This window comes from Stegostoma tigrinum, chromosome 29, assembly GCF_030684315.1.
Source record: "Stegostoma tigrinum isolate sSteTig4 chromosome 29, sSteTig4.hap1, whole genome shotgun sequence".
NCBI lineage: Eukaryota > Metazoa > Chordata > Chondrichthyes > Orectolobiformes > Stegostomatidae > Stegostoma > Stegostoma tigrinum.
In genome coordinates this window covers 19317415-19343583 of record NC_081382.1, presented here as the reverse complement: position 1 = coordinate 19343583, position 26169 = coordinate 19317415, and the positions used below count along the sequence as shown (strand labels likewise).

Below are 26169 nucleotides of genomic sequence, written 5' to 3'. Positions count from 1 at the left end.
CAACCTCTCCCCTGCAGAATGGGCAGCCCTCCGCTTCCTCCGCTCCAACCCCAACCTCACCATCACAGCCGCAGACAAGGGTGGCGCAGTGGTAGTGTGGCGCACTGACCTCCACATCGCCGAGGGCAAACGCCAACTCTCCGACACCTCTTCCTACCGCCCCCTTGATCATGACCCCACCCCCGAGCATCAAACCATCATCTCCAACACCATTCATGACCTCATCACCTCAGGGGACCTCCCACCCACAGCCTCCAACATTATTATTCCCCAACCCCGCACGGCCCGTTTCTATCTCCTTCCCAAAATCCACAAACCTGCCTGCCCTGGTCGACCCATTGTCTCAGCCTGTTCCTGCCCCACCGAACTCATCTCCACCTATCTGGACTCCATTTTCTTCCCTTTGGCCTAGGAACTCCCTACCTATGTCTGTGACACCACCCACGCCCTCCACCTCCTCCAGAACTTCCAATTCCCTGGCCTCCAACACCTCATTTTCACCATGGACGTCCAGTCCCTATACACCTGTATTCTGCATGCAAATGGCCTCAAGGCCTTCCGCTTCTTCCTGTCCTGCAGGCCCGACCAGTCCCCCTCCACCGACACCCTCATCCGCCTAGCTGAACTCGTCCTCACCCTCAACAACTTTTCTTTCGATTCCTCCCACTTCCTACAGACAAAGGGGGTGGCCATGGGCACCCACATGGGCCCCAGCTATGCCTGCCTCTTTGTAGGTTACGTGGAACAGTCCCTCTTCCGCACCTACACAGGCCCCAAACCCCACCTCCTCCTCCGTTACATTGATGACTGTATCGGCGCTGCCTCTTGCTCCCCAGAGGAGCTCAGACAGTTCATCCACTTCACCAACACCTTCCACCCCAACCTCAAGTTCACCCGGGCCATCTCCAGCACATCCCTCACCTTCCTGGACCTCTCAGTCTCCATCTCAGGCAACCAGCTTGTAACTGATGTCCATTTCAAGCCCACCAACTCCCACAGCTACATGGAATACACCTCCTCCCACCCACCCTCCTGAAAAAATTCCATCCCCTATTCCCAATTCCTCCGCCTCCGCTGCATCTGCTCCCAGGATGAAGCATTCCACTCCCGCACATCCCAGATGTCCAAGTTCTTCCAGGACCGCAACTTTCCCCCCACAGTGGTCGAGAACACCCTTGACCGCGACTCCCGCATTTGCCGCAACACATCCCTCACACCCCGCCCCCGCCACAACCGCCCAAAGAGGATCTCCCTCGTTCTCACACACCACCCCACCAACCTCCGGATACAACGCATCAACCTCCGACACTTCCGCCATCTACAATCCGACTCCAACACTCAAGACATTTTTCCATCCCCACCCATGTCTGCCTTCCGGAGAGACCACTGTCTCCGTGACTCCCCTGTTCGCTCCACACTGCCCTCCAACCCCACCACACCCGGCACCTTCCCCTGCAACTGCAGGAAATGCTACACCTGTCCCCACACCTCCTCCCTCACCCCTATCCCAGGCCCCAAGATGACTTTCCATATTAAGCAGAGGTTCACCTGCACATCTGCCAATGTGGTATACTGTATCCATTGTACCCGGTGTGGCTTCCTCTACATTGGGGAAACCAAGCGGAGGCTTGGGGACCGCTTTGCAGAACACCTCTGCTCGGTTCGCAATAAACAACTGCACCTCCTAGTCGCGAACCATTTCAACTCCCCGTCCCATTCTTTAGATGACATGTCCATCATGGGCCTCCTGCAGTGCCACAATGATGCCACCCGAAGGTTGCAGGAACAGCAACTCATATTCCGCTTGGGAACCCTGCAGGCCAATGGTATCGATGTGGACTTCACAAGCTTCAAAATCTCCCCTCCCCTCACCGCATCCCAAAACCAGCCCAGCTCGTCCCCTCCCCCAACTGCATCCCAAAACCAGCTCAGCTTGTCCCCTCCTCCCTAACCTGTTCTTCCTCACACCTACTCCCTCCTCCCACCTCAAGCCGCACCTCCATTTCCTACCTACTAACCTCATCCCGCCTCCTTGACCTGTCGGTCTTCCCTAGACTGACCCATCCCCTCCCTACCTCCCCACCGAAACTCTCCTCTCCACCTATCCTCTTTTCTCTCCATCTTCGGTCCGCCTCCCCCTCTCTCCCTATTTATTCCGGAACCCTCTCCCCATCCCACTCTCTGATGAAGGGTCTAGGCCCGAAACGTCAGCTTTTGTGCTCCTGAGATGCTACTTGGCCTGCTGCGTTCATCCAACTTCACACGTTATTATCTCTGTCACAGCCAATACTGCTACTGTCTACTCAGCAGAACTTAAGTGAAAGCCGTTGCTATGCACTGGAGATCATGGAGACTGCTTCAGAATTACTTCAGGTGAATTTGTTGCTGCCCAGCCCTCATTGTTAGGGTGCTAATTCAAAATATATTTGTGTGTTGGGTGAAACAAATGTAAGTTTCACAGACAGACTCAAGGGAAGACCCCTGTCAGGAAGATTCATTTTGAAACTTTCTGGAAAGTACCAGGGGGCCGGTTTTGAACAAAGAGAAGTTGCCCAAATCACGACAGCCATTTAAAAGTTTACCAGTTATCCATTTTAAAACAGATACTTTTAAAAAAGTTTCCATATGGGTCTAGTCCCTGTTAAAGTCATGAATTTGAAAGATGTTTACTGAGCATGACAGTGCTAGTATTATATTGTGGGATATAGAACCACTTAACACAACTGCTCTTTTAGAAAAAAGTATAGATTCATTTATTTTAAATGTGCTAATGACTGTGCTAAAATTATGAAGAGATGAATTTTAGATGAATATATTAAGCATTCAAGTGCTTATGAGGTAATTTTGGAGACACTTAGTTGTGAGACAAATGAATTATCCATACAAAATTTACAAAACAGAAGGGTAGGTAAACAGAGATAATGAGAACTACAGATGCTGGAGAATCCAAGATAACAAAGTGTGGGGCTGAATGAACACAGCAGGCCAAGCAGCATCTTAGGAGCATAAAAGCTGACGTTTCAGGCCTAGACCCTTCATTGGAAAAGCCTGGTTCCGAAGGCAGGTGCTGAGGAAGGTGATATGGCTGTGGTACCTGGTTTGCTTCAGGACAAGGCCGATGAGATGACAAGAGAGTTGCAGAGGGAGAGAGATCCCCTGAGGTTGGTCCAGAGGGAGGAGGGTAACTTCTTCAGGTTAGGCATTCTGGAAGAGGCTTCGCAGTGAGTGTTATTATAGTGGTGGTCGAAGTTTGCTTTTCAGACTAGAGGTCTGTCACCAATAGTGTTCCACCGGGATCTGTCTGGGTTCTCTTGTTTGTCATTTATGTAAATGATTTGGATGAGAATACAGAAAGCATGGTTAGGATCTTTGCAGATGACACCAAAATTGGTAGCATAGTGGACAATGAAATTGGTTTCAATCAAATGTGTCAATAAGCTGAGAAATGGCAGATGGAGTTCAATCTGGATAAATGCGAGGAATTGCATTTTGGTAAATAGGGGCAGAACTTATACAATTAATAAATGTAGGGCCTTGGGTAGTGTTGTAGAACAGAGGGTTTTAAGGGTTCAGTTCCAGCATTCTTTGAAGTTTGCATCACATGTAGACAAAGTGGTCAAGAAGCCATGTAGCACACTAGCCTTCATTGCTCAGACCTTTTGAGTATAGCAGTTGGGAAGTCATGTTGAGATTGTACAGGACATTGATGAGATTCCTCTTCTGGAATACATTATCTAGTTCCAGTCATCCAGTTATAGGAAGCATATTGTTCAGCTGGAGAGGATTCAGAAGAGATTTACCAGGACATTGAGAGGTATGGAAGGATTGAGTTATAAAGAAAGGCTGGATAGACAGGGACTTTTGTCACTGGAGCATTAGAAGGCTGGCAGGTGGCATTACAGAGGTTTATAAGATATTGAGGGATATAGATAGTGTTAATGGTAGGTGTCTTTCCCTCGTGTGGGGGATTTCAGAACTAGGGGACGTATTTTTAAACTAAGGAGAGAGACATTTAAAAAAGGCATGATGAACAAATTTTTCACACAGGGAATGGACGGCATGTGGAATGAGCTTCCTGAGGAAGTGGTGGATGTGGGCACAGTTACAACATTTAAAAGACACTTAGCTAAGTGCATGAATAGGAGAGGTTGGGAGGGCTATGGACCAGGAGTAGGAAGGTGGGATTAGTTTAGTTTAGGATTACGTTCAGCATGGACTGGTTGGAACAAAGGGGCTGTTTCTGTGCTGTATGACTCTTGATGACAAAGAAATTCCTGAAATGCTGGAAAATAATATTGGTGTATTATTTATACAAGCTTGAACTTATTGTACTTAAGCTGAAAGTGATGACATACAAAGCAAGTTAGCCTTGTGGCAGCTTTCTCATATTTCGTTATCCCTAATTATTGATGATAATTAATTTAAATGTCATGCTCTCCTGAACTGTTTTATCCCGACTTTAAATCATTTTCAAGCACTTTGAACCACATTAATGACTTCCACAGTCATTTCACTTTCCATTACAACACTCCACTTGCATTATAAATCCTGTCCAATCAACCCTTCGCACACCTTAATTTGGGATGGAATGTCCTGTGAGTATCATGCTGTCTCCTCCAGAAGAGTACTTTTGCGGAAATATTACTTAGTATTGTGACTAACAAATTCATGAAATCATTTAATCCAAAATGTTTTTGGTATATGGTATGTCAAAGTGCAACTAGTTCAATTTCAGAATCATGTCAGTCATGTTCCCTCATGACCAAATAAAGAACAAATTTACAGCAAAAAAAATTTACTCAAGCAAAGACAAAAAGATTATTAACAAAATGTTTAAGCTGTGTAGGTACGTTAGTTGAAAACCATACATAAATATTGAAAACCTTAAGCCAAGTAACAGTTACATTCAGAAAAATAATTATTTACAGTTTGTTCTAAATGTGGGTCTGCAGCCAAAATCATTTCCCAAACAAACTGTTGGCAGTGACATTTCTTGCTGAATTATTTCTGACTGGTTGAATTCACATTTCTGGAGACGATGATTCCAAACTCTTTCTTTACAAATACCCAGTTGTGTTGAGGAGGTGGCTTAAAACTCTCAAACTTTGAAAGCCCTCTCATCAGAGAAAGAGTGGCTGAAGGCTATTGCCACAGTTATCTCAGACTCTCTGTTTAAATGCAATATCCATTTTCACCTACAAACTGGGTCACGTGTCCTCTCTCTACTAGTGTCTTCAAACAAGCAGCAAAATTTCTCGCAAAATACAACATTTTTGTGTCTGCAGTCAGTGCTTCTTTCTTTACAAAATATTCTTTGGAAAAGTTCAAATATATGTCTGTCCATTCAATCATAAAATTTATATTTTGGATAATACATCTTCATATCAAAATAAGTTAGTATGCAGCAAAATTTTTTTATTGTAAAGAATTGTCATCATTTTGTTTCTCAGGTTACAAGATTGAATCAATATTCTAGATTTCTTGTAGTCAATATAACTGTTTCCTCATTCACAGGCAGACAGTGTTAAACTGAATAAGTTAGCAAAGTGGTAGTAACTGAAGAAAGGTTGCAATTTGCGCTGGATACAATAATAAACGAGGAACAGCCACACTTGTACACCTTGTACTGCTCAAGGCGCTGTGGTGATTACAGATGGAAACAAAGATGGATCCTTCTTTGACAATGAAGAAGATAATATCAGCAACAACTCAACTGTGCAGCTGCCACAGCAACAAACTGTCAAAGGATGTCTGCTTAACTTGCTATTATCATTGTTTATCATCGGCACTAAAGTTCTTTGAAACATCATGAGGTTATGACAGGCAGAGTATAATACGAATATTTTCTTTCACCTTTTGTTTTCCCCTGTTTTCGAGTCTGTTCTTCATTTCAATACTTTCACCGCAGCTTTCCTTTCATAGCAGAATCCAACGAATTGCAGGCTCCTGACCCATGCTGTGCCCGTGCACTCCTCTGTCAATTGCAACTGAATAAATCAGTGGGCAGTGTGTGAGGGGGAGTGGAAGAACAATCACCTGCCTGAACTTAAAAAGGAAAGCTAGATCCTACCGAATACACTGTCCCCAAAGCCTAACCACTATCTATATGGCCCAAGTAAGGACCGCGATGAAATAGTCTACACTTGCCCATATGGGTGCAGCTCCGACAACATTCAAGTAGCTCAACACCATCCAGGACAAAGCAGCCAATTTATTGGAACCATGTTCACTTCCTCCACCAACAGTGGCCAATGGCTACAGAGTATACCACCGACAAGATATACAGCAGCAACTTGACAAAGCTTCTTCGATGGCAATTTCCAAATTCATACACTCTACCATCCAGACAGGACAAACGTGAAAGATGTATGAGAGCATCTTTATTTGGAAGTCCCCACCTCCCCAAGTCAGCCACCAAACTGACTTGGACCTACTCGAGAATTCCATCTCACAGCAGCACTATGGGTGTAGCTACACCACATGGACTGCAGCAGTTCAGGAAGGCAGCTCACCACCATCCTTTCAAAGGCAATTAGAGATGACCGACTGATTCTGGTGATACCTACATCTCATGAAGAATTAAAGGAAATTAAGAGGCTGCAGATAGCACTTCTGTGTTGGAGGTCAGATGGCAGGATGGTGAAGGCTGGTTCTAGAGCTACATCTTTTAAAATTAAAACTTGTTTTTGTACAGTGACACATGTTGTAGGCCTTGCACCTCCTCCGTGACAGCATCAGCTTAGTCCAATATGTCTGAACAAAGAAGAACATTGAAGTAATGCCTACCACCTGAATATAATTAAACACCCAATAGGTATAAAATTAACCACTTAGTTTTGGGCCGAAGACCTAGAAGGAAGTCAAGTCTCTCAGTTGCCCCACAACTAGATTTGGTTCTGATAGATGGTAGCTCCCACCTTAATTCTTCTTAAGTCGCAATGTCACTTAAGACAGTCTGAGGCAGTGACATCAATTTGATAATTAGGCTGCTGCCTTTTGTAGATCTTTGTTGCTTGAATTATTCAATTTAGAATTGGGAGAGGCAGCAACAGGCAGATATTATGACCCCAAACAGATTATAGTTGGGAAACTATAAACCAAAATTACCAAGTTTACCAAATAACTCCCAAATCAAGGACTTACTAACAAGGTTACTTTCACTTCCAACATGAATCAGAAATAATATAAAATAACAATGAAGTAGCAAACAAATGATACTTAAAGTAAAAAAGTAATTTCATTTTAAATAGTCAATGCAACAAAGATATACAACATTAATCGTACCCTGCAGGCATTGGGCAAATCTCGCTATGGTTACATTATGATATAATTACTTCTGGGAAAAATTCCGGCAACTCCAAACTACTAACACAGTGTTATACTTTTGAGTCAACTTACACAATGCCTCCTGGAGCTCCTATTTAATTTTATCCCTTAAAAAAAACTGGTTTTGCCTTGAGACATCTGTTTCTTCTCCCACAGGTAATCTGTATGTATCTCTCTCTGTTTCCTATTTGTGTCAGTGATTGCCTTCACTCTGTACCTTTCCTGCTTGTAGCTCGACTTAATGACTGTTTTTTGTTTCACAATAGCCTCCCAGTTGGAACTGCTTCCATGTCAAAGGTCACCATGTCCCATGGAACATAATTTCTTATTACCCAGGAAAATTATATTTGATCTCTTTATCAATTACGCAAATTTAGTCATTTTCAATTATTTTTAAAAACAATTACAGATGCCAGACATTTGAAAGAAATCACATATTTCCCAGAGTTTACTGTTTCCTTTCAAAGGCTTTCACATGGCTTAAAGTCCCTATCCTTTCCTGCACATTGTGGTAGTGTGAGAATGGGAGAGGAGTGGGCACTCAGGGACAGCAATGTCAAAAGATTCGAGTCCACATTGAAATAAATATATTGCATCCCCGTTTTTCATGTAAATATGGTCCTATAGTCAAGCAGACACAAAGGGTGAAATCCTTTTCTCTTTGCAAACATGCCATTATTGTTTCTGATAGTCCTCAAACTCCACCCACCTGTACAATCCTCCCAGAAGTGGCCAATTGAAAGTCCACCAGAGGAGACCAGTCCAATTAAGGAGAGAGTTGGGTTCTTGAGTTTGCAGGCCCAATCAGAAAGCCAAGAGCTTTGCAAAAGGCTGGCAGCCCATTGTGATAGGTGATTGCAGCTCAGACAGAAAAGAGGAGTATCAACAAACATCAGCATGGAGGACACCTGAGATACAGGCAGCAAAGTCACAAGTTGTGAGGCTTGAAGCTCTTACATGCTTTGGAATGGTGGAAAAACCAATCAGTTTGGGTCACAGAGGCATCCTGTTGTGCCCACAGCCCTATCACTGGGTCTTGACTCTGTCAGCTGCAAATCTCACTGCTGATGGCTCAGGCTTTTTTCTTTGAAAATGTCCCAACACAATCTGTTCAGATGATTCCACTACATGTCCACTATATCTAGGGGTACAGGGAGTTTTAACAGCAGCTATTACTGCACCACCTGCTGTTGCATTAGCTTTCTCAAAGAGATTAATTCTTGTTTTACAAAATAAAATTTGACACAACATCACAAAACAGTTGTATTGAGAAAATGATGATATGATTACATCGTGTTTTATCTCTCACAGAAGGCTTTACTTTATTTTTTCTGTCATTTGACAAACTTGCACACATGCTTAAGTGTGGACATTGTTGGAAAGATCGATATTTATTGCCTAATTCAGTCAGCAGTTCAACTAAACTGCAACTTCTTGGAATCTTCAGAAAGGATACACAGCAGATGACCGAATTCCTTCCACGAACTTAGTGAGGATTCACAAACTGGTGATACCAGCTGTGAGTTGCCTTGCTCAGAGAAATTGACAACACTTCAATCCTGACGTACGCACTGCACATGGTGGTGTTGATGACAGTACTTTCCTTCCTGATTTGGTTTCATACGTAGTTTTCATCCTGTGCTAAAAGGGCTGAGGTAGAGCCATGTGAATGAATATTTGGCCCCTTGTGTACAACTCTGCTCCATTTATTTGCTATTGCAATTCTTGAGGAAGGTCTGTTGGGAGCAAATCAGACAAATATCAGGCTTCATTGTAATTGGAAAGATAAAGGTTGAGGTGTATGTAATTATAAGTTCAACAGCAGGAAAACCAACTCATTTGCCGTTGAGTGCATTGTTTTACTTTTTAAATGTCATTTCATTGAAACACAGAAATTCTCACCTGATCCAAGCACAATGAATGTAATCACTTCCATTAATTCAGTCCCTGGTTTAATTACATAATCCTGAGCTGAGAAAGCCCACACGCCTAATTCCCATTGCTCAGTACATTTGTTGTGTAAAAAAGCTTCAGATCCAGCTGCACGATTAAAAAAAATGAAATTGCTAAAAACAGGAACATCACGGCTGAACCTTTACAACATCATAATGAACTTATACCGAAGGTCTGAGGTGAGAATGTCAGCAAGCACATAGATATTCTCTTGGATTGCATTCAACTAGCAGTCAGACAATATCTGAAATGGGGAACATGCAAAGTTTGCATTGTATTAAAGAAATCAGAGAATCCCTCCAGTGTGGAAGCAGGCCATTCAGCCCATGGAGCCCACACTGATCCACCAAAGAGAAGACCATCCAGCTTCTCCCCACCATCCCTGTAAACCTACATTTACCATGTCTAATCCACCTACCCTGCACACCCTTGTACACTATGGGAAATTTAGCTTGGCCAATCCACCTAACCTGCACGTTTTTGGACTGTGGGAGGAAACCCACACGGACGCAGAGATAATGTATGAACACCACACCAGCAGTCACCCAAAGGGCCCCTGGTGCTGTGAGGCAGCAGTGCTAACCACTGAGCCACCGTGCCACCCCATGTTTACACTGTGTGTTTCTTAGGCATCTGGCTATATGAATTCCCTGTCACAACACAGTATCTCCAACAAATGCAAATGATCCTTGACCTTAGTTAAACGAGATGTGTAATCAGTAAAATTATTCCACAGACAATTTGTCGTATTATTATACAGAGAAATATCTCTACATTTACCAGCTGCATATCTGCTCCCCGCTCACACCGTTTAATGTTTTTAACCTGTTGGCTACTAACAGACAAGGAATAGACGGTTCTTGCAGGACTCCACTCCCTGTTATATCGTAAAGCTTTAGTCTAGTGGCATCCTTACTCATGACTGAAACTCACTTGTGATATCGCTGAAGCTGCATGTTATGAAGATGGGAGGAAGTGCTGTGCGAAGGATCAATTATCAGGCAGCTCTTTTAGGAGGCAGGTCAATAGTGTAAACAGAGGAGAAGCAAACTTTCTTATGTTGTTTACGTGAGGATGCACTTTTGTGCTGCTCATTTAGATGCATGGACCTATTGACAACCCAATGTAAGGTTGCCAGAGTTCACAAGCTTGGTTGTGGGAAGATTGAAACTGGATTAACTCATCCTACAAGTTTTCATTGGAGTTATCCTGTGTAAATTCAAAGAGGTGCCATAGAGAAACCATCAGCAAAAAGGTCATCCTGAGAGAAAGCCTAGTAACAAACCATCAGAATAACATTTTGGACAGAGGCATTGAATTTTAAAGAAAGAAAGGCCTAACTTAGGTTATATTTCAAGTAGATGATAGTTTGTTTTATTCATTTACTGGAAATACAAGGATGTTGCCAGGGTTGGACGGTTTGAGATAGGGAGAGGATGAATAAGCTGGGATCATTTTCCCTGGAGTGTCAGAGGCTGAGATGTGAGCTTGTAGAGGTTTATAAAATCATGAGGGACATGCATACGGTGAATAGCCAAAGTCTTTTCCCTGGGGTGGGGGAGTCCAAAACTAGAGGATATAGGCTTAAGATGAGAGGGGAAAGATTTAAAAGGGACCGAAGGGGCAACATTTTCATGCAGACGGTGGTGCATGTATGGAATGAGCTGCCAGAGGAAGTGGAGGAAGCTGGTCCAATGCAACATTTAAAAGACCTCTGGATGGGTATATGAATAGGAAAGTTTTAGAGAGATATGAACCAAAAGCTTACAAATGGGATTAGATTTATTGAGAATATTTGGTCAGTATGGATAAGTTGGACCAAAGGGTCGGTTTCCATGCTGTACAACTCTATGACTCTGTGACTCTATGTGGATGTCACTGGCCAAGTGTATTGCCTATCCCTATGTCGCTGAGGGTCTGGACTCACATGCAGACCAGACCAGGACAGGATGGTAGATTTCCTTCCCTAAAAGGCATTAGTGAATCAGATGGGTTTTCCTGACAATAAGCAATGGTTTCATTCGACTTCTAATCTCAAATATTTATTGAATTCAAGTTTTACTTGCCATGGTGGGATTTAAACCTGGGCCCCCAAGCCATTACCTGAGCCTCTGGATTAATAGTGTAGTGATTATACCACCAGGCCAATACCTCCCCTTATTCAATCTCTTCAATTTGTTCAGATGCAGTTGGCTGTCTTTCTTAGGGATTATTTTCACTTCGGCTGCTCCCAACAACAAACAATTCTCATAAATCACATTGCTCAGGAACACACTGACTACCAATCCATCACTCTAAGTCCATTCTTTTGATTAGCTATGATGTGTTGAGTCTTATTGTCTTTGGCTAAGTCCAAGTTGCGTCTGGTACTTTTCAGGGATTTACACCAGGACACCAAATGACTTTTCTCACTAAGTCTCACTAAATTCATTCACTAGTGATCCTGTTTTGTGGCGTCAATTATGTCCAAGCCTGGTCCCACCACAAGCCATTCCCAGAAAAACTCACCAGATAGTCACTGAAAATTAATTTTTCAAGCAAAATTTTATATGCCATTTTGATCATACCAAAATGTCTCTGGAGCAGTGCACTCCACAATCCTCATGTAAAGATGTTCCTGGGTTTGGTTTTAACCTGCAGTTTGTAGATTAAGATTCTGTTCCATTAGAGAGATGGCTCATATCCTAGCTCTCTGTCAATGTCCTTTGTTATTTTAATCATCTCCACAAGTGCTCTAAAGATATTTAAGGAATATTCAAAGCTCTTATTTATAACCTTAATAATTGTGGGATCCAGTGACACCACAGCGTTCTTCAAGAGAATTGTTTTTAAAATTGGCATAAATGAAATATATCAAATCTTTCCAAAGTATCTGAAAGCACATCACACATAACAAGGAGTAGAAAATGAGACTGTTTGCTAGGCTGTCATTTCCCAAAGAGATTTTCTCAAACCACCTAGGATGACATTTAATGTACAAATTAAAACCAGGGAAACATAAGCTACCCTGAAGAGACGACACCCACGCACAGTCAGAAAATCAGAGTGATATTGCTTCAATGGACTTGTCTGACCACTTTAAATAAATGTTTGTACAAATGATCCAGTGCATAACCAAATCTTTCCGAACAGCTTTTGAACACAGTAGCTTGGCAACAGGTTGAGAGCTTTGTGTGATAGTGTGGAGAGGATTTAACCAAATGTGTCCTGTGAGATTTGACAGCGTGTAATCCTCATGTAATTAGAATGCTTCCTTTAAGAGTGATCAGTGGAACAATTAATTAGCCTTTTTCTTGAACTTGTTTGCGTTAAAATCTTGTGCGTCGTCAGAATTAATAAAATCGACATTGCGTATTGATGAGGAATGTTGTTGAGATGATACTTCCTTGTAACTAATTGAATGTGTTTAAAATAACGTTCAAAAGGACCCAGCAGCCTACAATTAGACTGGTGAAAGGTGTCCTCAGGATGCAGCTTTGGCAGCCTCTCGGCTACACTAGCACAGCTAACTGTATATCGACACAAGCAAAGCATACTCTGCTATTATTCAGTCCCTTCTTTTATTGTGTGCAGGGAAAAGTCTGGGTTATTAGATTTACCCTACCCTGAAATATCTCTGATTGATAAAATTATAATTGAATAGTAAGGGTAGATTTTCAGATGATGTATTGGTGCCAATGTTATCAGTTAGCAGTAACATATAACAAACACAGGTACAAAATCTAGCATCTGCAATTTTCAGCAAATATTTACACCAAAATTGGTTGATTGGGAGACTAAAAGATGTGCAGCCGTTTGGTGTAAAGTGGTGCCATATGATACTGCTCCAATTATTGGAAATTCTGCAGCCTTTCCTCACTGAGCGTAGTTCAGTCAGGAACATCCAGCAAATGACCTCATTGCATCCAATGGTCCAAATATGGACAAAAGAGCTGAACTCCAATAGGATATGAGAGTGACTGCTCTTCAAGGTAGCATTTGACTAGGAGCCCTGGCAAAACTGAAGCCAATAGGAATCGGGGTAAAGCTCTCCACTGGTCTGAGTTTTATGTAGCACAAAGAAATATGCATGTGATTATTGGAGTGCATTTTTTTCATACTCAGGACATTGCTGCAGGAGCTCCTCAGATTAGATATTTTCAATGAACTTGTTCAGCGATAGTTTAACACCTAAGGAGCAGATGGGATTTGATTCTAGGCCTTCTGTCTCGGAGATAGGGACACTACCACTTTATAAGAAAAGCTGTTGGGTTCCTCAGGTTACGTATTTTTCATCAACCTGTTCAGGCATATTATGAAACATATCTAGGACAGATGGGAATTGAACCTGGGCCTCCTGACTCAGAAGTAGGGACACTACTGCTGTGCCACAAGAGCCAGTGAGAACCTCAGAATAGTATCCAAGGGCCAACTATCTGTTTCATCTGTGACCTTTTCCTAACGTAGGGCCGGAAGTGGGGATGTTCTCGAATAACTGGACAATGTTCAGCACCATTGGCAATTCCTCAGATACTGAAGCACTCAGTGACCACCTGCAGCAATGCCTAGACAACATTCAAGAAACTCAGTACCTTCCAAGACAAAGCAATTAGCCAGTTTACAGATTAACCCTTTTCATCACTGATGGACAGTGGCAGCAGTGTGTGCCATGTACAAAGTATGCTGCAGCAGCTCACCATAGCTCTTCCATAGAAACTTTTAACCCTACCATGCAGCCCCGTAGTAATATGAAGACTGTAGGCTCATAGGAACACCACCATCTGCAAGTTTCCCTGTAAGGCAGAAAATTTCTGGAACGAGATCATCGTTCCTTCACTGTCACTAGGAAAGTGGAACTCCCTTCCCAATAGCATTGAGGGTGTACTGATACCGCATGGATGATACTGGCTCAAGAAGACAGCTCACCAGCTGCCTTTCACAAGCGATTAGGGATAAGTAACAAATGCTGGACCAGCTGGCGACATGCACATTCTGTAAAAGAATAAAAACACGCAGCAGTCCAGCTCCATCAAGTGGAGATATTTTTACTTTTAAATTTTTTAAGTGATCAGATAGCAGCGCTGTCATTCTCTCCAGAAGGAGCCAATTAGCACAGGTGGCTAGATGAGCATGCCGTTCGGATTCACGCCAACATTACTGGTCTGCTGCCCAAATCAGCTCAGATCGATTTGGGACCTGTCACCTTACTCTGCCCTTGACAGTTGAAGCCAGTGGCAAATAGCCACTGACAGAAACTGCTCAGGATCAAGCTTGGGTGAGCTGTGAGCCAATAATGAGCCTTAGGGTCTATTGCATTAAATTTTCTTGTGAATTTTCTCCATCAATTTTCTCCCCTCACTGTTGATGTTGACTGAGTGTTTAGACACCTTTCGGAGAATTTGATAAAGATTGAATCAATTCCCCGTCAGGCTACCATCCCTCACCCTATGCCCATGTCCCTGGGAGTAGTCAGCGAAGTGGGGAAGGAGGTGTTGAAGGGACAAGCCAATGAAGATTTTTTTAAAGCCTTGCTAACCTATCATGAGGAACTAAATCGAGTTATACACCACACCGCTGCCTGCACAGTCACTGGAGGCATCGGGAACAGCCTAGCAGCCTGTAGCAGACCAGGAGGCCAGTGCTCCAGACAAGGGTAGTGTCCTTCTGTAGTAATGATCTGACAGCTGGTTGTATATAAAGCATTATGAGGTGGTTTGGCGTTTGGGATTAAATAGCATTAACAAGCTAACAAACACCTACAAATATCAATAAAATTAAAGTGTATTGGTGAAGAGAAAACACCATGTACAGAATAGATTAGCTTTATATTGAGTATGTGCTTGAGCATATACATTCTGGAAATTAAGGGTGCTGAGCGTGTGCAGTCAGAATTTGTCATTGTGCTGTTGGTGTGAGCAGATGCTTTGTAACTGAAAAGATAACAGTATGAGATTGTCTAACTTTAAGAACCCTCCTGCAATCCTTAATTAAAAAGTAAACCCACCCTCTGGCCACTATGGTGACCTTATAGAGGCTTATAAAATCATGAGGGGCATAGATAGGGTGAATCACCATGGCCTCTTCCCCAGGGTGGGGGGAGTCCAAAACTAGAGGGCACAACCATGGCCTGTTGGGGCTGTTCTCTACAGGATGGCCTTCACCCCACTTGATTCCTATGCCAGCATTGTCAATCTCAAATGGAAAACCCTGTCCCACTAGCTGACCTGCAGTTCCACAGACATTTCCAATTGTCCTGCCAGTTTAACCCTCCACACATGTTGCCTTGAGTTTTCAGTGCTGAGCATTCCTGGACCAAAGGCTGTGAAGCTGAGCGGCTGTCTTGGGGACCTTTGCAGGTATGGGCCAGACTTGGTTGTGGGGAACAGTGCCACTATTTGAAGCCCTGTTGACATTCACTGACAGAGTAGCAGAGGAAGGCTGGGTCCAGTGCAGCTGGAGCCTAACAACTGCGAGCACTTTCATAAAGAAAGGGGGAAGCAGCTTGCAGTGTACATCCATCAGGCAGGCATGGCTAATTCTGACTTTTTATATTAACTGAGCGGAGGAGAAAACAATGACCTGATTTATGGCTGTTCACTTTACTAATTGACCAAATGTTTGATTTCTGTCACAGCCTGGCTTATTGGAGCCAACCTCGGTGTTGGTGAGAGTCCCGAAAAGTGCACCCACTCTGGGCATTGCCATTGAAGGAGGAGCTAACACTCGCCAGCCATTACCCCGAATCGTTACTATACAGGTACATTATCCATCAGGGAGTGTTGCCGTGATGGCTGTTTGCCATTTATGATATTATGTACAGTCCTCAGCAAGCAACAATACATGTAAAGCAACCATTAGAATCACAGAGACCTACACTGCGGAAACAGACCCTTCAATCCAACTTACCCATGCCTAACAAATTTCCAAAAGAAATATAGTCCCATTTGCCAGCATTTGGCCCATACTGATTCATATGGCTATCCACATGCCTTTTGAAATGTACCAGCCTCCACCACTTCCTCTGGCAGCTCATTCCATTACAAGCACCACCCACTGCATGAAAAAGTTGCTGCTTAGGTCCCTATTATATCTTTCCCCTCTCATCATAAACCTGTGCCCTCTAGTTTTGGACTCCCCCACCCTGGGGAAGAGGCCATGGCGATTCACCGTATCCACGCCCCTCATGATTTTATAAGCCTCTGTAAGGTCACCCCTCAGCCTCCAACGCTCCCAGGAAAATAGCTCCAGCCCATTCGGCCTCTCCTGATATTGAGAAAACTCTGGCCCCGGCAACATCCACATAAATCTTTTCTGAATACTTTCTAGTTTCACAAAATCCTTGCTATAGGAGGGGGAGACCAGAATTGCACAATATTCAAAATGTGGTTGAACTCGTCTCCTGTACAGCCGCAACATAACCTCACAACTCCTATACTCAATGCACTGACCAATAAATGCAAGCATACCTATTGCCTTCTTCACTATCCTGTCTACCTGTGACTCCACTTTCAAGGAACTATGAACCAGCACTCTAAAATCTCTTTGTTCAGCAACACTCCCCATGACCTTACCATTAAGTGTATAAGTCCTGCTCTGATTTGCCTTTCCAAAATGCAGCATCTCACATTTATCTAAATTAAACTCCATCTGCCACTCCTCAACCCATTGGCCCATCTGACCAAGGTCCTATTGTACTCTGAGGTAACTTTCTTCACTGTCCACTACACCTCCAATTTTAGTGATATCTGCAAACTCACTAAACACACCTCCTGTGTTCACATCCAAATCATATATATAAATAAGGGAAATCAGTGGACCCAGCACTGATCCTTGTGGCATACCGCTAGTCACAGACCTCCAGTCTGAAATGCAACACTCCACCACTACCCTGTCTTCTAACTTTGAGCCAGTTCTGAATCCAAATGGCTAGTTCTCCCTGTATTCCATGTGATCTAACCTTGGTAACCAGGCTACCATGAGGAATCTTGTCAAACTCCTTTCTGAAGTCCATATGGATCACATTCACCCCTCTGCCCTCATCAATCCTTTGTTACTTCTTCAAAAAACTCAAGTTAGTGAGACATGATTTCCCACACACAAAGCCATGTTCACTATCCCTAATCAGTTCTTGCCTTTCCAAATACGTGTAAATCCTATCCCTCAGGACTGCCCCCACACTTGCCCACCACCAGACTATAGTTCACTGGCTTTCCTTATCACTCTTCTTAAATACTGGCATAATGTTAACCAACCTCCAGGCTTCTGGCACCTCACCTGTGGCTATCGATAATTTTTTTTCATTCAGTCAAACAAAATCCCAAGAATACATGGAGTAATCTATGAATCCGATTAACTAACGCTTTACTTTATAATATCTGGTTTGAGCACTTGACTTAATGCCAACCATACTTCTACAGTTCACTAATAATAAAATGTGAGGCTGGATGAACACAGCAGGCCAAGCAGCATCTCAGGAGCACAAAAGCTGACGTTTCGGGCCTAGACCCTTCATCAGAGAGGGGGATGGGGGGAGGGAACTGGAATAAATAGGGAGAGAGGGGGAGGCGGACCGAAGATGGAGAGCAAAGAAGATAGGTGGAGAGGGTGTAGGTGGGGAGGTAGGGAGGGGATAGGTCAGTCCAGGGAAGACGGACAGGTCAAAGAGGTGGGATGAGGTTAGTAGGTAGCTGGGGGTGTGGCTTGGGGTGGGAGGAAGGGATAGGTGAGAGGAAGAACCGGTTAGGGAGGCAGAGACAGGTTGGACTGGTTTTGGGATGCAGTGGGTGGGGGGGAAGAGCTGGGCTGGTTGTGTGGTGCGGTGGGGGGAGGGGACGAACTGGGCTGGTTTAGGGATGCAGTAGGGGAAGGGGAGATTTTGAAACTGGTGAAGTCCACATTGATACCATTAGGCTGCAGGGTTCCCAGGCGGAATATGAGTTGCTGTTCCCCCAACCTTCGGGTGGCATCATTGTGGCAGTGCAGGAGGCCCATGATGGACATGTCATCTAGAGAATGGGAGGGGGAGTGGAAGTGGTTTGCGACTGGGAGTTGCAGTTGTTTGTTGCGAACTGAGCGGAGGTGTTCGGCAAAGCGGTCTCCAAGCCTCTGCTTGGTTTCCCCAATGTAGAGGAAGCCACACCGGGTACAATGGATGCGGTATTCCACATTGGCAGATGTGCAGGTGAACCTCTGCTTAATGTGGAATGTCATCTTGGGGCCTGGGATAGGGGTGAGGGGGGAGGTGTGGGGGCAAGTGTAGCATTTCCTGCGGTTGCAGGGGAAGGTACCTACTAACCTCATCCCACCTCCTTGACCTGTCCGTCTTCCCTGGACTGACCTATCCCCTCCCTACCTCCCCACCTATACTCTCCTCTCCACCTATCTTCTTTACTCTCCATCTTCGGTCCGCCTCCCCCTCTCTCCCTATTTATTCCAGAACCCTAACCCCATCCCCCTCTCTGATGAAGGGTCTAGGCCCGAAACGTCAGCTTTTGTGCTCCTGAGATGCTGCTTGGCCTGCTGTGTTCATCCAGCCTCACATTTTATTATCTTGGAATTCTCCAGCATCTGCAGTTCCCATTATCTCTCTTCTACAGTTCACTGTTTGGATCCCTGTGCTTTGATCCTGACTCACTATAAACTCTTTACCTCTGCATAACTTGGCACAAGTTTGATGAGTTCAGTGAAGGAAGCCACATTGATGTGCTCACATTGTAGCAGTTCATGATGTGCTGTTGAGGTTGGCATTGAAATGTGCAGGGACAGGGACAAAAGTCACAGGCCCAGGGACTGCTCCTGGCCCAGATCCCAGGCCCCTCATCCAAGTACAACAATTTCACCCCTTGTCCAGTGACCTATCCCTGATCTGAATACTGCAAGCTGAGACTCAGATGTTGGTTCCTGATGTATCCCCTTGTCCCATGTGCAGGTGGACAGGAATTGGATCTTTGCATGTTCTGTGATTCCAACCACATACCAATTTATGTTTTGAGTCGTTAGCTGCCATTATCTTCATTCCTTTGACTGGGTCTGAGGGTTTTTTGTTTTACAGTGGCACAGGAAAACCATGAGTGATTCTCAAAGAAAGGACTGTCACCCTAAACAAATGTAGTTTATTGCCAGATTACAATCACAAACAATACCCATTAAAAGTTCAACATTGTTACTAAGACAATTGAAAGATTTATGGATATAGATCTTCATCCTACAAAGTTGTAAGATGTTCTGCCTTTTCCCTACTAAAGTCCTTATCGTATTATTGCATTGGGTGGAGCTTAATGCCGTCTCCAGCATTAACCCTATCAGAACCATTACCTAATACAACAGAAGGGTTAAAATCAGGCTAATTTAGATGGCTTACTGTACATTTTATTAAACTATACCTGGTCTGGAAGAATTGCTGTTTAACACCATATGCTTAAAAATGTTCCAACCCTTAATTCGAAGGTCCTTTATTGGAGGATAAATAGAAATTAACGTACTAGTTTCTCATCATAAAAGAGGATTGGTCCTGATTCTTTGCACATATTAACCTGTGAAAACACTCCAGAACCTACGCAAAGGGCGGCACGGTGGCTTAGTGGTTAGTGCTGGTGCCTCACAGCACCAGGGAACTGGGTTCAATTCCAGCCACACAGTCTGTGTGGAGTTTGCACAGTCTCCCTGTGTCTGAATTTCCTTTGGGTGTTTCAGTTTCCGCTCACAGTCCAAAGATGTGCAAGTTAGGTGGATTGACCATGCTGAATTGCCCTGTAGTGTCTATGGACACATAGGGTAGGTGGGTTAGCCATGGAAAATGCAGGGTTACAGGGACAGGGTAAGGAGGTAGGTCTGGGTGGGCTGCTCTTCAGACAGTCTGTATGGACTCAATGGGCTAAATGGCCTGTTTCCACGCTGCAGAGATTCTATGATTCTACAACTAAAAGCAAGGAAAATCTGGAGGAAAGATGTCTGGAAACTCAATTTCCCAGTCTTCCACTCAAAGGCATTAACTGTACCGTATGGTATTTACGATACAACATGATATTTGTGTTATCTTCGCTTTGTTGTTCTGCCACGCGTTTAATGGAAATCCCTTTTGAATAAGTCATAGTGGTTTATGCGTTTAGTAGGTTCATTTTAAAGACAAGTAACTTGCACATTAAACAGAGATTGCATCTCAATTCACTCAAATATCGCATCTGCCTTTTTCTTTTCCCAGAGGGGAGGTTCAGCGCATAATTGTGGAAAGTTGAAAGTCGGCCATGTGATTTTGGAGGTCAACGGAATTGCACTTTGCGGAAAGGAACACAAAGAAGCTGCGAGAAGAATAGCAGAAGCGTTTAAAACCAAAGAGAGAGATTACATTGATTTCCTGGTAACGGAATTCAATGTAGCACTTTAAGAACCACTGCTGCTAACGAACTTATCTTTGAAAAACTCTGATAATGTACCGTTATTAAAACTCCAAGCTTCACAACAGACACAAAGAAATAATGAGTCTCCAGCTGCTACATTTACATCGTTTCTTTCTCGAGGACCTTATGCTGCCTGCTGTGGCTGGTGTAGTTCTGCTCAGTAGAATCCACAATGTGAAGAAAATGTTAACCTGTGCATGTGCAGAATCCAGTTTTTGGTTTCAGTTCTTTTTTCTGTTTTAAGTTCACCTTTCAGAATGATGCCTGTGTACAACAACTATAATATGTACCTTTCTTCTTAGAATTAGTTACATATACAATGTACATCTCCTAATTAACATGAGTCAGGATTAATGTTAAAGCCTGTGATAGCATCTTAGGAGACCAACAGATTCACCTTCACTGCACATAGCACCATCTCAAAAACATTGCAAACAAAGGAGATTTTCAGATATGCTGACATAGAGCAGCAGCAAAGACTGTGTTTGTCAGTGGTTCCTTTCCTTGAGTGTTCTTCCCTCACTCCACTGCAAAGATGGCTGGCAGAAGGGAGGTTTGGGTGTTGGGTGGGGGGCTGTTGGAGATTGACTTATGGAGTTGTCAACTCTCAGACGTCCGGTTTGCGCAGTCTGCCTTAAACAGCAAGATGAAAAAGTCAGGCTTTCCTTCTTCGGAGAGTGTTCTATTCCCATTAAATTTGCCAATCCTGCAGGAATTTCTAGAGGCACTGGAATTCCAGAGTGCATTTGTTCCGAATCCCTACAGTGTGGAAACAGGCCGTTGAACCCAACAAGCCCACACCAATTCTCTGAAGAGCATTCCACCCATTTCCCATCGCTAATCCACCTAACCAATACACCCCTGGACACTAGGGGCAATTTAGCCTGGCCAATCCAACGAACCTGCGCACCTTTGAACTGTAGGATGAAATTGGAGCATCCAGAGAAAAGCCCACACAGTCATGGGGAGAACATGCAAACTCCACACAGACAGTCTCACGAGGCTGGAATTGAACCTGGGTCCCTGACACTGTGAGGCAGCTGTGCTCACCACTGAGCCACCCCTCTTCTTTGTTTGTTTTCTTCATTTTCTTTTAACATTTAACCGCTCAATTGATAATTCTGCTGCAGATGAGAGGAAATGCTCGTTGACTGGCTGGGGTGACTGGTAGTGTGAGATCAGAGGCTAAAACTTCCATGCAATGACCAACCCCAAGTGGAAACTCTAATTCCCATGGGAACGCCAATTTGATTCTGATGAGATTGATGAAAATTAGACGGGAGTACATTTCTGTTAAATGTGCATGAAACGAAAGTCAGTGATGCAAACAACGGTGCACTGAATTGGGGTTGGTTTTCCAAGGCTGCATTTCCCTGTCTCTTCTGCATAGACTCAGAGATACAGGATATGCACCAAATATAAGGGCAGTAGGTTAATTGAGGAGGAGCACTGAAGCCATGAGGAGTGATGCCCATCCCACTTTGAGTCCCTGCAGTTGCAGTATAAATTTTCTTGGACCACAACACACACTTTCTAGGCAATGGGAAGGGAGTCCCAAGTGCAACAGGAATATTTTGAAGGAAAACACCGCGCACACTCACTCACACGCACAAAACCATAACCACATGGTCTGCTTGTGGTTTAGAACACTTTTATTTTGATCCCAAGTGTAAGAATATTAGAGGGAAATTTCTCCTGTTCACTGTTTATATTTAAATCATGAATGTGTTCTTCACTCTTTGCCCTTTGAGGCTTCGAAGGCTGATCTGTCAATGGCACCACCTGTAAGTGTGCTATCATAAACAGTACAGACTTGCCCAGTTTCCATGCATGTTTATGTGAGCAGACACAATTTGCATTTACATCGAGGGAAATAAATGTCCTCACCGTCTTAGCAAATTGAGAAGCCTACTATTTTTGTTGCAATTTCCTCATTCACCAATTAAGTCTGCAGTGAGGTCAATTTGAAAGTTCTCTAGTTCGGGTAGATTCAAATTTGGGGGTCACAGGTAAGATACTGTTTGTATATGCTGAGACATCAAGTTTATGATGCGGTAGAGACCCACCACGCAGAATGAATACTGAAAATTATCCTTATAACACTGTACTAATTGTACTACAAGGCACATTATTGCTTTGTGACACAATTCTGATTGGGTCATGTAATTTAGTGTGAACACAGTTGTGCAATATCGAGTCCCAACCTCTGCATTGATGAATTCTTCAAGTTGAAGTTGCATCCAAACTGCGTAGATTTGAATATCAGGTGACACCTGGTGGCCACTTCCATAACATGCAGCTGGACGTTCATAAAAGGGATATGCCTCAAAGACTTGTCAGGCTGCAGCAGGCAAACAACCATCGTTTGAGGCAATCTGCTTCGAGAACTGCGCTTTAAACAGTGTGCACACAATGAAATAATGCGTTTGAAAAGATTATCACCCAACATTTTATTACATGGAGGTGTACTGCAGAAGATACCAGACTTTTGTCTTGTAAGTTTCAGTTACTTTGTTTCATACTGTTGCAATGCTTCAGTAAATTGCTAATCATTAATGCAAGACGACATTTCTTTAGCAGCACTGTTCTCAGTAATGTAGTCTTTGGTACTATGTTTGAAGGTATAGAGACCCATTCAATGTGTAAATACTCGACATATGAAATACTGAGACATAAGGTTCCTCAAGTTTATTCAACCATTCAATAAGATCATAGGAAATCTTTGATATCAAACTTTATTTCCTTACCCTATCCCTTGATTTCCCCTCCATTTCAGGCTTAAATGTACCCAATGACTGAGCATCCATGACTGTTTGGAGTAGTAAGTTCTGAAAGTCTACTGGCCTCTACGTGAATACATTTCTCATCATCTCTGCCCTAAATGGCTGATTTCTTATGCCAAGATCCTGACTATAGATCGAGCCTCACCAGCCAGGAGGAAACAGTCTGTCAGTATTCAGCCTTTCAAAGCCTTCCAAATTGCCTCTAAACTCCAGACAGTTTTGACCTCAACTAGTCAATCTCTTGTTAAAGTAGGATGAACAGTGACAGAATTATGTGAAAAAGTTGGAGGCTATTCAACTCATTGTGCCTGTACTAATCCTTTGAAGCACCCGTCCAATTTGTCCCCCCTCCTTTTGCCATCACCAAAAACAGCTGCTGATATATAATAGGTTTGTTTAAGGATCATTGTTTTTCATTAGTCCTATGCTGTGGCTTCTGTCTGAAAATATAAATGGAGTGTTTCCACAGCATTTTATAGAATTGCAGAGCTCCTTCTTGAAGCAGTTTATGTAAGTAAGTTATAAATTTCAGAATGTTCATTAACACGCTAGTTAACTTTTTCCAGTGTTCCCACACAAATATTTGTGAGGTCTCACATCGGCTGTTCTTGTATTAGTGTTACTTTGATACACTTCTCCTATCTTGATGGCAATGATGGACCAAGAGTATCACTGGAATAATAGTTTTTAAGATGAATTTCAAATTCTAAGTCCTGGGAGTTAGCTGAAGGCTCCAGGTTTCTCAGAATCCAAATTAGAAACAGCATTAAAATAAAAATAGCAACACTCTTGAACAGGAATGAAGTGCATTAGGTGTAACTATGGCAACCAAAAAACTTCTCATTTGCAACAATGAAGAATCTTCTGTTGCCATGATGAGTTTTGTATCAACGTTCTGTGAATTTGCAGGCAAATAAATAAGTTCTCACACTGACTCCATCAGTCACTTCGAGGAGCAAAAAGCAGCACAATGTAACATATCACCTCTGATGGTCACATCTGATTCCTTACCCATGGATCTCTGTAATGGCAGGGACATTTGTGTTATCATAGAATCATAGAGATCAAATACACACAAAAAAGTCATTTGGCCCATCGCACCTGTGCCACTCAAAAACAAATACCTACCTATTACAAACCCAAACCCCTGGCTCAATATGCCATCTCTCCCAGCTGAATCATGATGTGTTGAATGAAACAGCAACTTCAGGCAAGGTGGGAACCCTTAGTAAAGATACCTGAAACTAAGACACTAACGCATGGTGTTTTCCATGCAAGAATTCTAACATCCTCACTCTTTTTCCCACTCTCGTTCCAGACAGAATTTTGAGAGGGAGTTGCACCCAATTTTCTAACTACCAATTTAATTCCCAGATTGTATCAAATCAAAAGGTGGCTTCTCAAATTTATATGAAAGGCAAGCATGCATCCAGAGATAAACCAGAATAGCAGGGATCTTTGTAAGGGAGGAAGAAACGTTATTCATTGGATAGCCTTCATAAGGGTAGTTACTTTGCATCAAAGCAGTTTGAAATGGGTGAAGAGATTTGGGCAATTTGGAAAGACAAAAATGTTTGTCAGAAATACAACCTTTTCATGCTATAATGAATTAGAAATGATCTCAGACCTAAATTCACAGCGGTACCTGTACAAGCTTCTTTCAATCATGTTCTATGGATGGTTACAGATAAACCAATTCACATTATCCAACTTCTTCAAAAAGAGGTTACCGATTAATTATAAAATGGGAAACAACGGTTCTTTCTCTCTGAAAGGCATTCGAATATTCCTTGGGCATCACTTCCCTATAGTCCCAAACTGGCCGTCCTTGGCCAAGTTGGACTTTAGTTGTGTAATCAGGCTGATTGGCCACAAAAGGGGTGTTGAAGTGGCTCACAGACTGCCCTTTTCAGTGAGGATCACTGGGTGATCAGCGAATATAACCCTCCTCATTCTTACCAAATGGGGATAATTGTGACATCTCTACAGTCACCCCAGTTCAGCTGGTTCAAAATAAGCCAGACGCACTCTTGTGATTTATTACCACAACAAATCTCAGTGGAGCATGGAGGGACTGTGTGATGAGTAGAAGAAGGTACATCAGAAATAGTTTCTTTTATTAGAGATCTGTAATATAATGACTCATTGAAAAATGCATCGCGCTACCCACTAAACATGTCACAGCTGTGCAGTTATTTGAAGGAACACAACTTTGGCTCACCTTTCCTCTCTGTTTGGCTGAAAAATAGTTGATTTCTGGGTTCTTTTCTTGTGATGTGTACTTTGTTAATTTGTTCAGTGCCAGGACTGTGCAGCAAGTACTCTGCTATCGGTTTCCCTTCCCTTCTGTTAGGTTGTGCATCAATAGCGTGACTTTTCCTTTTTGCACATTAATTTGTTTATAGTCAGACTAATTATTATGGCACTATACACTACATGAACCTGTTTCTGTTGTTTGTACAGTTTGTTATATCACTTTGTAAATGGCTTTTAACATTATCAGTGTATTTGTACAGAATTAGTGCTTTTCATTTTCCAATAAACCAAATATAGTACCAGCTTAACCTTTTCCTGAGATTTTTTACTGTGGTGAACTGATGTTACAGTTATTAAAGCAGAGAATCTATGAATTAATATTCTGCTCCTTCACCTCAGCAGCTTGTGTTTGTATCCAGTTTAGGAGATATTAGTTTAGGAGGGAAAAGAGGATATTTATCATAAGAAATATCACT

At 43.1% G+C, this 26169-nt stretch overlaps 1 protein-coding gene across 6 annotated transcripts in view; it reads left to right on the top strand.

Annotated features, from left to right (window-relative positions):
* whrna (whirlin a) overlaps positions 1–25991 on the top strand; it is a 196482-nt gene extending 170491 nt beyond the window's left edge. For 5 of the 6 annotated variants that reach the window (XM_048558757.2, XM_059638129.1, XM_048558756.2 and 2 more), the window contains 2 exons: positions 15893–16015; positions 20459–25991. In XM_048558757.2, coding sequence (XP_048414714.2) covers positions 15893–16015; positions 20459–20641 — 306 coding nt within the window. In that variant the 3' untranslated portion in view covers positions 20642–25991. The remainder of the gene's footprint in view (positions 1–15892; positions 16016–20458) is intronic. The other variant, XM_059638128.1, reaches the window with a different exon arrangement.
* The last annotated feature ends 178 nt before the right edge of the window (positions 25992–26169 follow it).